This window comes from Muntiacus reevesi, chromosome 2 (assembly GCF_963930625.1).
Source record: "Muntiacus reevesi chromosome 2, mMunRee1.1, whole genome shotgun sequence".
Classification (NCBI taxonomy): domain Eukaryota; kingdom Metazoa; phylum Chordata; class Mammalia; order Artiodactyla; family Cervidae; genus Muntiacus; species Muntiacus reevesi.
In genome coordinates this window covers 94053518-94070933 of record NC_089250.1, presented here as the reverse complement: position 1 = coordinate 94070933, position 17416 = coordinate 94053518, and the positions used below count along the sequence as shown (strand labels likewise).

Sequence of the window (17416 nt, the reverse complement as noted above, 5' to 3'; positions counted from 1 at the left end):
GCTGACTCATTTGAAAAGACCCTGATGCTGGGAAAGATTGAGGGCAGGAGGGGAAGGGGACGACAGAGGATGAGATGGTTGGATGGCATCACCGACTCAATGGACATGGGTTTAGGTGAACTCTGGGAGTTGGTGATGGACAGGGAGGCCTGGTGTGCTGCAATTCATGGATTCATGGGGTCGCAAAGAGTCGGACATGACTGAGCGACTGAGCTGAACTGACCCCAATATAAAGTAAAAAGTTTAAAGTTTGAGAAAAAAAATAAAATTGATAACCCCCCAGTAAACTTTTGGGAGGCAATTCCCATCAAAAGATGAACAAAAGGAAAAGATCATTTGAAACATAGGTGGGTGGACAAAAAAAATTTTAAGTGTCTTCCCCACCAATTCAGTAAAAAACTTCACCCCTTTGGGCAGACTTATTTCGTCTACCAGAAAACAACTTAAATCCAACATTTTTTTATGACTAGTGAAATTTTGTATTATTGTACTTGATTCACAGCAGCAATTTAAAAGTGGAACCCAAAAGGTCTCTGTCAATTCATGTGTGTCTATGTATGTGTTGGGGGCTTCCCAGGTGGCTCAGTGGTAAAGAATCTGCCTGCCAATGCAGGAGATGTGGGTCTGATCTCTGGGTTGGGAAGATCCCCTGGAGAAGGAAATGGCAACCCACTCCAGTATTCTTGCCTGGGAAATTCCACAGACAGAGGTAACCTGGTGGGCTATAAAAAAGTAACAAAAGAGTTAGACATGACTTATCGACTAAACAACAACAATGTATGTGTTAGAGATGTATTGAATTTTCCACCTACAGATGCCAAAATTAATTGGCAGTAAATTAAATGAATAAGTAAATAAGTAGATAAAAAAGCTCTATTAAAATGGCTTTAAAAAATTAAGTGCTTATATAAATCAAGTAAATTGAATCCAGTAGTCCCCCTTTATGGTTTCAGTTCCCATGGTTTTAGTTACCTACCATCAACCTCAGTCTGAAATTAGAAGAAAACTTTCAAAAATAAGTCATAAGTTTTACATTGTTTGCTGTTCTGAATAGTGTGGTGAAATTTCTCACCACCTCACTCTACTCCATTCTGGGATTCCCCAACCATCAACAGTGTCATGGCTCTACGATCCAGGGTCGTAGATCCTGGACCGTCCTCCTGATGTCAATAATAGCCTAACATTACATCACAATGCCTACATCATTCGCCTCACTTCACTTCGTCACAGGCATTCCATCGTCTCACATCATCACAAGAAGGGTGAGTACAGTCCAATTAGATATTTAGAGACAGAGATAAAATGAGAGACCACATTCACATAACTCATATTGTTGCAACTGTTCATTAGTTTTGTTCATCTCTAACTGTACCTAATGTATAAATTAAATTTTATCATAGCTATATATGTATAGAAAAAACAGAGAATATGTAGAATTCAGGACTATCCATGGTTTCAAGCATCCATTGCAAGTCTTGAAACATATCCCCCAAAGATAAAAGGGGATTACTGTGAATGTAAATGAAATAAAGGTTTTTCAGTAAATTTTTAAAATAGTTTCTCTAAAATATTATTTGTAACCTAAAACCTTAAAGTTTTGATAAATTAAATGATAGTCACTAAATATCCAAATCCTTTCCAAATCAGATAAAACACTAAGATTTAGTACCCCATTTGTCATGGGATACTGCTGATTTCGTGAACTGTTGAATAAAATCAATTCAATCTTTAAATTTACTTAGTTGAATTTTGTTTTATAATAAAGGTGAAGGTTACCAAATACTATTTAATAAAATTTTTTAAAGTAAAAAGAGAAAGTAATTATACAAAGAAATGAAAAAAAAAACACAAATATCAAATGTACTTAAACCAAAGAGCACTAACTACTCAGTTTAATGTATATCCAACCTGTTACATACTTTCTTTCAAAGGATCAAGGGCTGCAAAATTAAGACACGTACTGTAAGTGTGAGTTTTTTGTGCCTTGCAACAGTTCTACTGTCTGCCTCTTGGCACAGGAAACTTTGGAGGGACCCATCATCTGTTTCAAGTCACCAGCATTTCCAGAATGGGAAGGACTTCGAGGCATGCCTACTTCAACAAAAGCATCATTACAACCTGTAGAGGAGAAGAAAACAAAAGTAAAAATCCAGGGGACTTCCCTGGGAGTCCAGTGGTTAAGACTTTGCCTTCCAATACAGGGAAGGGTTCAGTCCCTGGTCAGAGAGCTAAGATCTTACATGCCTCGCAGCCAAAAGATCAAAATATAAAACAGAGCAGTATTATAAACAAATACAATAAAGATGGTACACATAAAAAAAAAAATCAAAATATCACCTTACTATCAACAATCACCTGCAATAGAAACTAATCAGATTCTGACTCTATGGAGACACAGCATAACAGCTTTCAGCTACAGAGATGATGCCTTAAATTAAGGCTATCTTAAAAATGCAAGATGAAATTTGAAAAGTAGACCCTCATATTTTTTAAAGATTGATAGAAATGTATGGCAAAAACCACCACAATATTATAAAGTAATTAGCCTACAATTAAAATTAAAAAAAAAAAGCAAGAACACAAATTCTGGGTTACTTTGAAAAAAAAGAGAAATACTCTACTTGGAAAAAAATTACACAGCAAATTAATGCTTTCCTGCTGCACAATTACATTCACTTTAATTTAGGAAGTTCCAGTGGAATGGGAAAGAGCTCTTTCACTATGTTCTTTGGAACTCTGTTCAAGATATTGTCCTTCTGCATCCTTGAGGCAGGATGAGTCATAACTAGTTAGCAAAACCAACTCAAAAATCACTGCATAGACTTTTTATGATCCCTTTATCCAATCAACAGAGCAGGCTGAAGTTCAGAAGGAAAGATACCTTCCGTGGGGTTTGATTTGGGAGATGTCTGCTCAGATCCAGTTGTCTGCCGGGATGGATCACTGTGATTCGTACTCAGCACTTTTTCTCCAAGTGATGAAGTGGATATTGCACCATATTTTATACTTGGAGACTGAAATAACAGTAGAAAATAGCACAGAGATATGTTCACAATACTAAAATTCATTTCAGGTAAAAGTTTAAACATGTTACCAGTGGCTTATCCTTTACGAACAGCATAAATCACAAACTTCTTGATGAAGTGCATTACCTGTGTGTGTCCATTTAAAGCAGCAGATATTTTTTTGCTTTCTGTCTGCATAGTGTTGATATGGACATCAACAGGCGTCAAGCCAGGAGGGGGAGACGGAGCTGTGTGCCCATAAGTGGGTACTCCAGACAACAAAATATTGGTTAACGTAGCTTGGGCAGTGGATGGAATCATGAGGTGTGGTATAGCAGAAAAACCTACAACAGCATTTCACAAAGACAGGTATTAGACACAAAGCAACTCAGAATCAAGAAGCATTGTTTTGTCATTTTAAGTAACAACAAAAAAGTCACTTTTGTTGCTGTCAATCCTGAAGAAAATTCAATTTTGATACCTCTGTTAATAGGGTTAACACATTACTATAAAAACATACGAGTATTAGAATGGAACAACATTTTCAGTTCAGTCAGTTCAGTTGCTCAGTCATGTCCAACTCTTTACGACCCCAGGGAGGCACACCAGGCCTCCCTATCCATCACCAACTCCTGGAGTCCACTGAAACTGTCCATCGAGCTGGTGATGCCATCCAGCCATCTCATCCTCTGTCATCCCCTTCTCCTCCTGCCCCAATCCCACCCAGCATCAGGGTCTTTTCCCATGAGTCAACTCTTCACATGAGGTGGCCAAAGTATTAGAGTTTCAGCTTCAGCATCAGTCCTTCCAATGAACACCCAGGACTGATCTCCTTTAGGATGGACTGGCTGGATCTCCTTGCAGTCCAAGGGACTCTCAAGAGTCTTCTCCAACACCACAGTTCAAAAGCATCAATTTTTTAGCACTCAGCTTTCTTTACAGTCCAACTCTCACATCCATACATGACCACTAGAAAAACCATAGCCTTGACTAGACGATGGGCCTTTGTTGGCAAAGCATTTTTAATATGCTTTCTAGGTTGGTCATAAGTTTCCTTCCAAGAAGTAAGCGTCTTTTAATTTCATGGCTGCAATCACCACCTGCAGTGATTTTGGAGCCCAAAAAAATAAAGTCTGACACTGTTTCCACTGTTTCCCCATCTATTTGCCATGAAGTGATGGGACCAGATGCCATGATCTTAGTTTTCTGAATGTTGAGCTTTAAGCCAACTTTTACACTCTCCTCTTTCACTTTCATCAAGAGGCTTTTTAGTTCCTCTTCACTTTCTGCCATAAGGGTGGTGTCATCCGCATATCTGAGGTTATTGATATTTCTCCTGGCAATCTTGATTCCAGCTTGTGCTTCTTCCAACCCAGCGTTTCTCATGATGTACTCTGCATATTAGTTAAATAAGCAGGGTGACAATATATAGCCTTGACGTACTCCTTTTCCTAATTGCAAACAGTCTGTTGTTCCATGTCCAGTTCTAACTGTTGCTTCCTGACCTGCATACAGGTTTCTCAAGAGGCAGGTCAGGGGGTCTGGTATTCCCATCTCTTTCAGAATTTTCCACAGTTTACTGTGATCCACACAGTCGAAGGCTTTGGCATAGTCAATAAAGCAGAAACAGATATTTTCCTGGAACTCTCTTGCTTTTTCGATGATCCAGCAGATGTTGGCAATTTGATCTCTGGCTCCTCTGCCTTTTCTAAAACCAGCTTGAACATCTGGAAGTTCACGGTTCACATATTGCTGAAGCCTGGCTTGGAGAATTTTGAGCATTACTTTACTAGCATGTGAGATGAGTGCAACTGTGTGGTAGTTTGAGCATTGCCTTTCTTTGGGATTGGAAAGAAAACTGACCTTTTCCAGTCCTGTGGCCCTTGCTGAGTTTTCCAAATTTGCTGGCATATTGAGTGCAGCACTTTCACAGCATCATCTTTCAGGATTTGAAATAGCTCAACTTGAATTCCATCACCTCCACTAGCTTTGTTCGTAGTGACGCTTTCTAAGGCTCACTCGACTTCACATTCCAGGATGTCTGGCTTTAGGTGAGTGATCACACCATCGTGATTATCTGGGTCATGAAGATCTTTTTTGTACAATTCTGTGTATTCTTGCCACCTCTTCTTAATATCTTCTGCTTCTGTTAGGTCCATAGCATTTCTGTCCGTTATCAAACCCATCTTTGCATGAAATGTTCCCTTGGTATCTCTAATTTTCTTGAAGAGATCTTTAGTCTTTCCCATTCTCTTGTTTTCCTCTATTTCTTTGCATTGATCGCTGAGGAAGGCTTTCTTATCTCTCCTTGCTAGTCTTTGGAACTCTGCATTCAAATGGGAATATCTTTCCTTTTCTCCTTTGCTTTTCACTTCTCTTCTTTTCACAGCTATTTGTAAGACCTCCTCAGACAACCATTTTGCCTTTTTGCATTTCTTTTCAATGGCGTGGTCTTGATCCCTGTCTCCTGTACAATGTCACGAACCTCCATCCATAGTTCATCAGGTACTCTGTCTATCAGATCTAGTCCCTTAAATCTATTTCTCACTTCCACTGTATAGTCATAAGGGATTTGATTTAGGTCATACCCGAATGGTCTAGTGGTTTTCCCTACTTTCTTCAATTTAAGTCTGAATTTGGTAATTACAAACAACATTTTAGAGAGTATTTAATCTAAGCTCTTCATTGTAAGGACAAGGAAACTATTAATAGCTAGTGCATTTATAATAGCTAGTGCACTTTTGCAAGTGCATTTGACTACTAAGCAAATTTGTCAAACTAGAACCTGCATTTCCTAACTACCAGGTCAGTGACCCTCAGGTGTTTCTGCCATTGCTCTGTGTGCATCATGCTCTTTTTCCTGATCTGCTTGTCACATTTGATGATTACACATTACTTTTATGAAAAACTCACTCTTTTATTATGCTTCATTTTAACTGATTGACACTTTGGAGAATTTTTTGGCTGCAGTATGCTCTGAGCCATAATTTTTCCCTGAGGAAACAGAACCACTAGTAAATTTTACTTAAAAACCAATAACACCTAAGAATACACACCTTCGATTGTACTTAAATACTACTGACCTGTGGCACTTGAAGTATTAGCAAGTGGAGGTGCCCACAACGTGGGGCTGGGGGTGCCAGAACTCGGACTTTGCAAAGGACTGACTGAGCTATTCAGAGCATTTAAGAGTGAGTTTGGGGTTGTTGAAGTGTTGAGAGATAAGGTGGTGGGTCCCAAAAGACCTGAAAAGATGAATGTAAAGTCAATACACATAAATTCAAGATTGTAATATGCAGATAACATCAATATATCCGTTAGGAATGCACATTCATAGAATCTGATGTTTTCCAGTTATAAGGTATGAGTGACAGATTACCTACTTTCAAATATTCACATGAAATACCACACGATACACAGCTCTAACACTGGACCCTGTTTGTCCACAAACAGATCCAGAAACGGGAGGACAGGGGACCTCAGAGCAGGAAAGACCTCAGGGCCCGGAGCATCACCAGCTGCTCTGCAATCATTTCAATGAGCCAGCATGAACCCAATTGTGCTCAAGTGTAAACCCAATTTTAATTTCTCTGACTAACTCCCATGTCATCTGCTTAAAAAAAAAAAAATTCTTTCTAAAGCACTTTCAATTAGCAGTGAATTGGGAAATGTTTTCCTGTAACAGGATAGCTTCCTTTGGTTCATCTGCAGAGAGGCTGGCCTCCCTGAAAAAGCTTTCATACCACGTTTGAAAGATCTCAGTTCCTGCCAAAGTGCCTGACTGGCATTTCCTGACTTACAAGCCCTGCTGTATTCTTACAACTCTGTTCAGCATCTCCAGTAGAAAGGACAGCTTTGGGAGATTATGGGCCAAAATTTGTCTTTACTTGTAATGGTGTCTGGGTAGGGCTACTTGGAACCTTCATCATATTATAACCATATTACATCCTTAAAAAGCTAGAATAGCTACTAAAAAATTTAAAGACTGCTGAGAGTATTTTTGTTAGGGCTTCCCAGGTGGCTCATGGGTAAAGAATCCACCTGCCAATTCAGGAGACACAGAAGATGTGGGTTTGAACCCTGGGTCAGAAGAACCCTTGGAAGAGGAAACGGCAACCCACTTCAGTATTCTTGCTGGGATAATCCCATGGATGGTGGAGCCTGGTAGGCTACAGTCCCTGGGGTCGCAGAGTTGGACATGATGGAATGACTGAGCACGCATGCACAAGAGTATTTTTTGTTTCAAATCAACACTGAGGCAGAATGATTTGTGAGGGTTATTGCATTAACTTTTTATACACAAGCTACTTAAAACATATTAAAAAAGTAGTGAACCTAGAATAATTATAATAGAGCAATTAACTTTATCCAACAAAATGGGAATCTATAAATGAGACAGTTCATATCACAGCATGACTATTAAATGGCTCACCACGCTTTCTTAAAACACTAAAGGACCAAGGTGACGTTTTCTTTCATCTTTCTCTTCTTTACCTCAGATATAAATGCCGTGGTGGCTGCTTTGTGTCTGGGCGAGGCAAAAGTAACCACTGGGAGTACGGTTCCACTTGCCTTCACCTCCCCCTCTGCCCACCCCGCATGCAGATTTGCAATTACTTTTTGTAAAGCAAACTGGATAATCTTTATCTCTAGGGACTGATGGCAATATTGCAAATGCAAGAAAGAACAAACACATAAGTTATAGTCAGCCTGCTCACTTCACTCTCCATGGCATTCTTAATTTAGAAGAACAAACACAGCCACCAAAAATAAAACAGCCAGACCTTGATTATTTATGCAGAAATAAAAAGAATCTGGGTAACAGAAATCCAGAGTCTAACAACAACAACAAAAAATCAAAATAGATTGATTCGAGTTATATTGCTTTTCACCTGATCATAGGACCTGAAGAAGGAAAAAAGAGCCTCTAAAAGGCAGCCCCAAAGAGTAGAAAGAAAGGGAACTGGATAAGCAATCCTCCAGTGCCTGAGAAGGGCTGTAATAATAAATCTTATACCTAGTCCAGTGAGTCCGAGGCCTGCAGAAGCTAAGATATCCAGGCTGGGACAAGCCAGGCCGGCAGGGCAGGACGCTGGGGACGGGCTGGTTGCTATGGAAACCCCACTGCTTTCAAGTCCGAGGAGACATTTCCTTGCTTCATACATATTTAAGGCATTTCGCTCAACACTTTTCACAATCACAGACTATGAAAACACATAATGAGAAAGAAAAAAGTGACACACAAGTAGTCTACAATGAATTGGGGAAGGGGGTGAGAAAATGAGTATGAAATAAGAATTCCACTCAGGGTAGGGATTAATGCTGCCTTAAAGTCAACTGCAAATTCTAACCACTTATTTCCTAAGTTTACTCCTTTTGGTAAAAGCATAAAAGGTTAATTACCACTTACTCGATGTGTCCTACATCCCAGGCACTGTGATGGAAGCTGCACAAATACTCTAATTCCTGCAGAACGTTATGGGGTAAAATTATTATTCGTGTTCAGTGAAGACAAGGGCCTTACCCAACGTCACAGTGCAGCTACGGGGGGCAACTAGAGCAACCTAGGTCCGTCTGTCTCTACAGCCCATTCTTGTTTACATCCTCTTGTCTTTATATTAAAGCTTCCCCCATTTATCTCATCTTTTAAAACTCAAATTTGTCACCATAGATAGACTGCACAGTAATGGTCATCTACATTTGACATTTACAGTCTACCAGTTAACTAATGAACCTGGAGGTACCACTCTTCCTCACTGATGACATATCTAGGGCAAAGCTTATGGCAAAATAAATTCCCAAACAATAAATCTTTTTTTCCTCAATGGACTCATCTAGAGAATTGGAAATTTGAATCCATGGGGGAAAGACTCCAATGGAAAATAAAGAAAATGTGTGGCTAACAAAGCAGTTAAAGCAGTGGTCAGCCTGGAGGCCAGGGAGGCATAATTAAAAAGCTCTGGGATGCTGCAAGGTTTCAGAGCTCTCATTTACCATTTTCCCCTGACCTCTGCTCACTTCTTGCTGAACTCCAGAACTCTTCCTGGGCCTGTCCATCTTTACGTGCAAGTCTCTTCTGTTTGCATCTTTTCATCCTAGTACTACCTACAGTGACTCTAGTCAACTCAAATTAGTCAAATATGAAGCTTCACAATACATAAAGTTAATATCCTATTCTCTAATTTTAAACTCAATATAGCAAGCTCATTTAGAATCAATCCTATCTTTTCATTTAAAGTTTTCTTTGAGGAAGGCATTTTTTTTTTCCTCATGTTGGACACTGACTACCACATTATTTGCATACATACACATATATAACAATACATATTTTTATATATGTACCATATGCATATATGATAAAATTCCTAGTTTAGACATTTTAAAAGTGGAAGGCATGACTGTTTGGTGTTTTATCTACAATAACAAAAATATATGTTATCATTTAGCATATGTTGTTGTGTAACTTGTTTTTTTTCACATTTTAAAAAATTTATTTATTTTTAATTGAAGGATAATTGCTTTACAGTATTGGGTTGGTTTCTGCCAAACACCAACTTGAATCAGCCATAGGCATACCCATGTCCCCTCCCTCCTGAACATCCCTCCCCAACCCACCCTCGAGGTCATCACAGAGCCCTGGTTTGAGTTCCCTGAGTCATACGGCAAATTCCCAGTGTCTATTTTACATATGGTAATGTATGTTTCCATGTTACTCGCTCCATACATCCCACCCTCTCCTTACCTCCCCCTCCAACCATGTGCATAAGTCTGTTCTCTATGTCTGCATCTCCATTGCTGCTCTGCAAATACGTTCATCAGTACTATCTTTCTAGATTTCATATATATGCATTAGTATATGATATTTGTTTTCCTCTTTCTGACTTACTTTATCAACTTGCTCTTTTTATTCAACACCACTCTTGTCGATTGACTTCTGATACAAAGGTTTCATCAGCACATATGACTAGAAATAGAATCACTGGTGGTAGAATATCAGTGTTTTTGTGATCAAATGATCACAAACTACTTTTAAAGTGCTTGGGCCAATTTATCCAGTTTAATACAGGAACATTTCTCTTTCCTCATATCCTTAGCAGCACTTAATATCATCAGACTTATCCCATTAAATTTTTGACAGCACATGTAATTATTGAAATTTTGCAACATCTTAAAAGATAAGCTCCAAGAAAGCTGAACTAGGGATACTTAATTATTTGAAGTATTTATGAAAGTGAATGGGCACCTATTCTTCAAACCTCCAGGGCTAGCACAGGGGCTTACAAGTAGTAAACAAACCAAGCATTTTTAAAACTGCTTTGGATCTGTACACACATACATGTGGACATAACACAACATTTAACCTTACCAACTCTGTGAAACTTAGTAAAGCTTAAAGTCACCAGATTGCAGATTAAGAAAAAAAAAAGTTTCCTTCCCATACATGTAATTAAAATAACGGTCACAAATAGCCTCCAAAACCCAACACATATATAAAGAAAATGATCAATGATGAATGCTGTTACAAATTTGCCATTATATAAAGTAAAATATAATGTGTAACAGTGACTATTATATAGAATATTAAGTGCCATGTATATGCAGACATTCATTTATATGAAAATCACACTATATTGAATGTGATATGATACTTGGTTCTCTTTGGGCCCAGACGCTGAACCCACCTTGCTTGGCTGTTTTGGCTTTGGTTTAATACTGATGAAGACATCGAGCTGTTCCATCAGCTGAGCAATGAACTGTGGATCGACTTCAATTTCTTCCTTCATATCAAACATCAGCACAAGGGGAAGACAACCCTAGAAAATGCCACAGTGGAAGGTGTGGGAGGTAAAACATTATTTGTATATACATCCAATAATTTAACATGCCTGCAGGTAATGCAACATTTTACAGATTTAAAGAAGAAATCCTTTTGCTGAATCAGTTTGCTGAGTCCCAGAAACTATCACGCTGCTAGTCAGCTATATCCCAATACAAAATAAAAGTTTAATTAAAAAAGAATAAACCAAAGTGTCGAAGCTAAATTATATACCTTCACATAACTTAGAAGGCTGGTGTGGAAATATTGAGGGGTAGAAACTATCTTTTGGATGATGGAAATAAGTGTCTTGTGTTTCTCTTTCTGGCCGTGAATTTTTTCTTACCTACTCTCCACCTTGGAAAAATTCTTCCATTCTCTGACTTCAGCTTTGTTGGTGGTGCCAGAAACTATATTCTCAGCTACATGAAGGGTAGTGATCTTGTGGTCTGGCTCAAAGACTTACAGTGGAGGCTTTTTACTGTCTCCTGAATGAAATCTAAACATATATCAGAAATTTAAAATCTCCACATTTCCACCCAGCTTTGCGTGTACAGTCACAGGTCTCTCTGTGTGTCTGCCCCTTCTCCAAAATACACTAACCTATTGACAGTCTTTGCAATAGATTCTGTTCCTCAGTATCTTAACTCATCACAAGGCTTCCTTGCCAACCCAAGTCCCACTTCTCCTTTGATGCAGCTCAAACCTTAACCTCCTTCCTGGAGTAAACTGCTGCTGCTGCTAAGTCACTTCAGTCGTGTCTGACTCTGTGCGACCCCACAGACGGCAGCCCACCAGGCTCCACTGTCCCTGGGATTCTCCAGGCAAGAACACTGGAGTGGGTTGCCATTTCCTTCTCCAATGCATGAAAGTGAAGTCGCTCAGTCGTGTCTGACTCTTAGTGACCCCATGGACTGCAGCCCACCAGGCTCCTCCGTCCATGGGATTCTCCAGGCGAGAGTACTGGAGTGGGCGCCACCGCCTTCTCCGGTGTAAACTGCTACTATCACCCTTTCCTGTAACTGTCTCACTCTTCAGCATAGCAGGGTTTAGCACTTGTGCTTTTTCTCTGATTCTTTCTTCCTGGCTCCTAATCTACTGAGTATAGAAACCACATCCCACATTTCTTGTGATGCACAGATTGATGGGTTTGTACATAAGTATTGGAAGTAGTTACTGTCAAACATAACAGAATTAAAAAGAAATCACCATGTTCCATTTCTATTCTGGATAAGAGATGTTTATAAGGATGTTGCTATAAAAAATGGCGATACTATTTCAAATTTAAGTTAAAGCCTTTTAATTTCTCTCTCAATCTTTCATTATTGTGCAGTAATAATAATATGTCTCATTGCATACCTGTATTTTTGTCAGGTATGCAGGTTAGGAAGCAACAGTTAGAACTGGACATGGAACAACAGACTGGTTCCCAATAGGAAAAGGAGTATGTCAAATCTGTATATTGTCACCCTGCTTATTTAACTTCTATGCAGAATACATCATGAGAAACGCTGGGCTGGATGATGCACAAGCTGGAATCAAGATTGCCAGGAGAAATATCAATAACCTCAGATAGGCAGATGACACCATCCTCATGGCAGAAAGTGAAGAAGAACTAAAGAGCCTCATGATGAAAGTGAAAGAGGAGAATGGAAAAGTTGGCTTAAAATGCAACACTCAGAAAACTAAGATCATGGAACCTGGTCCCATCACTTCATGGCAAATAGATGGGGAGACAGTGGAAACAGTGTCAGACTTTATTTTTTTGAGCTCCAAAAATCACTGCAGGTGGTGACTGCAGCCATGAAATTAAAAGACGCTTACTCCTTGGGAGAAAAGTTATGACCAACCTAGACAGCATATTAAAAAGCAGAGGCATTACTTTGCCAACAAAGGTCCAACTAGTCAAGGCTATGGTTTTTCCAGTGGTCATGTATGGATGTGAGGGTTGGACTGTGAAGAAAGCTGAGTGTCAAAGAATTGATGCTTTTTGAACTGGGGTGTTAGAGAAGACTCTTGAGAGTCCCTTGGACTGCAAGGAGATCCAACCAGTCCATCCTAAAGCAGATCAGTCCTGGGTGTTCTTTCGAAGAACTGATGTTGAAGCTGAAACTCCAATACTTTGGCCACCTGATACGAAGAGCTAACTCATGGGAAAAGACCCTGATGCTGGGAGGGATTGAGGGCAGGAGGAGAAGGGGACAACAGAGGATGAGATGGCTGGATGGCATCACCGACTCAATGGACATGAGTTTGGGTGGACTCCAGGAGTTAGTGATGGACAAGGAGGCCTGGCATGCTGTGGTTCATGGGGTCACAGAGTTGGACACAACTGAGCAAGTGAACTGAACTGATACTGATGAGCACAGTAGGAATATGAATTCATAACTGTGCTGATCACTTGAAAATTTCACTGAACTCAAAATAATATCTAAAGAAGTTGAAAAGTGTGAAAAAAGAAAGTATGAAGAGTAATCATAATAATCCTTGGATACAAATATGCTAACTATCAGTATATTAAAAGTAGCCTAAATAAGCTTAGCTAAAAAAAAATATCATTCACAATGAAATTAATTTCTTAAAATCATATATCATAATTCTTAGTGACTATAACAAGTTTTCATCTGTCAGAGGAATGGAATCAACAATACAAATCTGGATTTTCTGAAAGTTTCTCAAAAACAAATTCTGCAACTTAATAACAGTAAAGGTCATGCCTGAAGCTTAAGGATTCAAATGTCACTAAAGGTCTAGCCAGAATGGAGAATATAATGGTATTTTTAAATAAGGATACATGGTATGTCAGTTCATTTTGTTAACTATATATCAACCTACACACTGGGTTTTTAATAAATATAGGAAGGATAGACAGAATGAATATTATAAACTGAAAGCAGTACTAAATTTTGTAACTTATTTTATTTCAATTCATGACATTCAAATCACAGCTCAAATACTATAGCAGTTTTAAAATGGTATGAGAGATTTATGAAATGTTCAAATGTTTCATGCTACCAAAATTTATTATCTTTGAAGGTAGGGTAAAATTTTAAATTTATTAATTTTTAGTTGCTCTGTTTTTTTGTGGTGTTTTTTTGTCAAACACAAACTAACGCTAAATGTCAAATAAAAATAACCTTCCACAAAATATAGCCAATTATTTCCATGTAACCTCTTCAGTTGTTTAAATTTTTTAAAAAGTACTGCAAGAGAATTACCCACAAAATGAAATTAAATCTGGGAGGCACTGTGAACCTTATTCTTTTATTTTCTTTTATCAAGAAACTTCCTTATTTGTCCAGAATTCCAAAGTGCTTCCATAAGTACCACATTGCTACAGTATGTGCAGCAACATACACTGTACCCAAAGAGATTAAAAAAAACTGTACCATTAATTTCAATAAACCTACCATGAGATATTGCCTTGCAAGACAGACAGACTCAATGGTGCCCTGGAGGTAGACGGTGGATTTCTTTTGTGGATTACTGGGATCAGGAAAGTGGATCTGAGCACCCGTTCTCTGCATGATATGTTTGATGTTGCTTCCATTTCGACCCATCATAAAGAGATGATGCTGAGCTGCAATATCCAGTTGCGTGCTCACGGGGATAGCTGACGCCAAGCTCCCAGCGAGATGTTCCAAAAGCATGGCTGTTCCTTCCTAGGAGAAAAGGTGGGAGAGAAATAGTCCCATGTGATAGCCTTCCACACTGAAGGGAGAGGTTCTACCGCACTTCTGACAGCTATGGAAAAATTCAACATGTCCTAAAAGTCAGAATATGGGGCCTTCCCTGGTGGTCCAGTGGTTAATAATCTGCCTTCCAGTGCAGGGGATGCAGGTTTGATCCCTGGTCAGGGAACTAAGATTCTACATGTGGAGTGGCAACTAAGCCCATGTGCTAGCAACCAGAGAAGCCCATACGCCACAACAAAGGATCCCACATGCTACAACTACAACCCAACACAGCCAAATAAGCAAATATTTTTTAAATAAATAAATAAAAATGGGAACCAGAATGTAATATGAGGAAAGAAAACTCCAGAAAATGAATTTGTCTTAAAATCCTTTAAAAATAAAACTCACATGATTCATATACCTACAATGTTTGGAATGACCCACACCACTCACCTTCACAGCGCTTGTGTTATTCTGAGACCCCCGTACTATCACTGTAGCACCATACATTCGGGACCGCTGTTTAAATGACACTGAAATGTTGTACATTTGTGATATGTGCTGAATAGAGGGGGAATTAGGATCAGGCACTGGTTGAAGAATTCCAGCAATTGGCAGCTCAAACATCAGCACCAAAGGAAGCAGCTCCTAAAACGAAATCATAGAACCCAGAGCAGATAGTTAGGTCATTGCATAGTTACTGAAAGTGAAAGTGTTAGTCACTCAGTCATGTCTGACACTTTGCAACTCCAAGGACTGCAGCCCACCAGGCTCCTCTGTCGGTGGAATTCTCCAGGCAAGAATACTGGGGTGGGTAGCCATGCCCTCCTCCAGGGAATCTTTTGAACCCAGGGATAAAACCTGGGTCTCGTGCATTTCAGGCAGATTCTTTACATTCTAAGCCACTAGGGAAGCCCATTCATTTAGAGATATGTGTAATTCATTCATTCTTTTCTCAAGATGGGATTTTTCTCAAGATGAGGGCAGATATATATATATATATACACACACACACACGTATAGATTATTTACTTCACTGTGCAGTAGACTAACACAACATTGTAAAGCAATCATCCTTCAATAATTTAAGATTTTTTAAAAAACATAATGCTTTTATTACAGCCATAAGCTTGGGTAGGCTATCTGAAGTTTTTAAATGGAAGGAGACTTCTGCAAAACCTGAGAGTTTATAACTTGAATTGCCTGTGGCATTTTTCCTCAGGCATCTTTTTGATCATTTCAAAACCATCAGAGCAACAGAGCCAGGTAAAATTCAGACCATCTCTAAAAAGCATCTTCGAGACATTAAAACAACTTTCATCACTCTTTCCTACATGTTGAACACATGATCTGGTTATAAATTGATAAATTACAATATTTGTATTGCTTTATAATGCCAACATCACTGACATTGCTTTATTGTACAAAAAAAGAATCAATACTTACCCGAATTCTAACTCGGGCAGATTCTACTCCTGCTGGTTGTCCTGCTATAGATACCTGCAAAAGTAAAAAACACAGATTTATTGTTCTTGAATCCACATCCACTTTCTCAGTTATCTACTCCCTCACTACTCAAAGTGTCATCCAGGATAAAATAGCATTGTGCAGCATTGTCTTTATCTTGGAGTTTGTTAATAATGAAGGATCTCAGGCACCAACCCAGACCTACTTAATCAGAATCTGCATTTTAACAAGCTCTGGTGATCTGTGTCAGTTGATCAACATTACCTCCTGGAGTTACCTAAAACCTCCCAGCCTACAGGGGCCTCCCACCCACTTCCCATTTTCTTGGGAAACATTTTCTTGTGCCCACTGCAATTCCCCCCTTTTGTTTAAACTCTTTGCACACGAGATGGGCATCAATGTGCAATGATACTGCCACACTATGTTCACAAAGTAATGAACTACTTACATGCTGGTTGGCAAAAAACACTGTTGCTCCACCAGCCCTTTCTCAGGATCTTCTAGGCTTTCCTATGATTCATCAATTGAGGAATCACTCTTGGCATTAGGGCGAGAGGGTGGGGCTCCAGGACAGCACTCTAATGGGTCAAGCCCACACCATGTTGTCAGATAATTACTGCTCTTCCTTTTTACCATCGTTTTCTATCGAGTTCCTTGTCTATATGTGCCACTGTCACCATCAGTCCCCACAGAGAAAAGACTGTGTCTTACTCATATTTGTGGCCAACACAGTTTCTCTGCTGTTGAGTTGCTAAATTGCGTCTAACTCTTTGCAACCTCATGGACTGGAGCCCACCAAGCTCCTCTGTCCATGAGATTCCCTAGACAAGAATACTGGAGTCGGTTGCCATTTCCTCCTCCAGGGCATCTTCCCAACCTAGGAATCGGATTGAACCCGGGTCTCCTGCCCTGCCAAGCGTGTTCTTTACCCCTGAGCCACCCAGGTTCTAATATCGTGATTAGAGGAGAGAAAACTTCCAAATAATACAAAGAACACTATCTGCTCTTCAAGTACTGACAGCATTTTGATGTAGACGCATGAGCTCCATTTGTTTCCAAACCCAAGAACTAGAAAAAAAGAAAAAACGGAGGGGGGCATAAAATAGAGACATAATTCAGCCAATGTGAGAAAGTCGGACACTTGCACATCGCCTCTCAGAAGGTGACCTGGGGTAGCCTGGAGGAGCATTTGTGTGATGCTGCAGACAGAATCCCAGCTATCAGTAGGTGCCTGGACCAGGCGAGCTTTCAGGTCCTTTCCTAACTCACATGCCTTCTGAGCTTTTCTGGAAGGATTTCATTTAATGTTGCCATGACAACCTTCCCTCTCTTCTACCAACCATTTAGAGATTAAGAATTTAAGGCCCACCTACAATGCATCTCTTGAAAAAAAGCTGAGCACTTTCAATCTCCTTAGAGGGGGACATAAAATCTATACTACACACCATCTT

General features: G+C 39.4%; 1 protein-coding gene across 7 annotated transcripts in view; it reads right to left on the bottom strand.

The window, feature by feature from the left end:
• BICC1 (BicC family RNA binding protein 1) overlaps window positions 1-17416 on the bottom strand; it is a 477034-nt gene that overhangs the window by 35988 nt on the left and 423630 nt on the right. For all 7 annotated transcript variants that reach the window (XM_065922373.1, XM_065922368.1, XM_065922369.1 and 4 more), the window contains 9 exons: window positions 15945-15998; window positions 14952-15146; window positions 14232-14483; window positions 10688-10819; window positions 8023-8209; window positions 6089-6250; window positions 3153-3349; window positions 2882-3014; window positions 1962-2118 (listed from right to left, as the gene is read on the bottom strand). In XM_065922373.1, coding sequence (XP_065778445.1) covers window positions 1962-2118; window positions 2882-3014; window positions 3153-3349; window positions 6089-6250; window positions 8023-8209; window positions 10688-10819; window positions 14232-14483; window positions 14952-15146; window positions 15945-15998 — 1469 coding nt within the window. The remainder of the gene's footprint in view (window positions 1-1961; window positions 2119-2881; window positions 3015-3152; window positions 3350-6088; window positions 6251-8022; window positions 8210-10687; window positions 10820-14231; window positions 14484-14951; window positions 15147-15944; window positions 15999-17416) is intronic.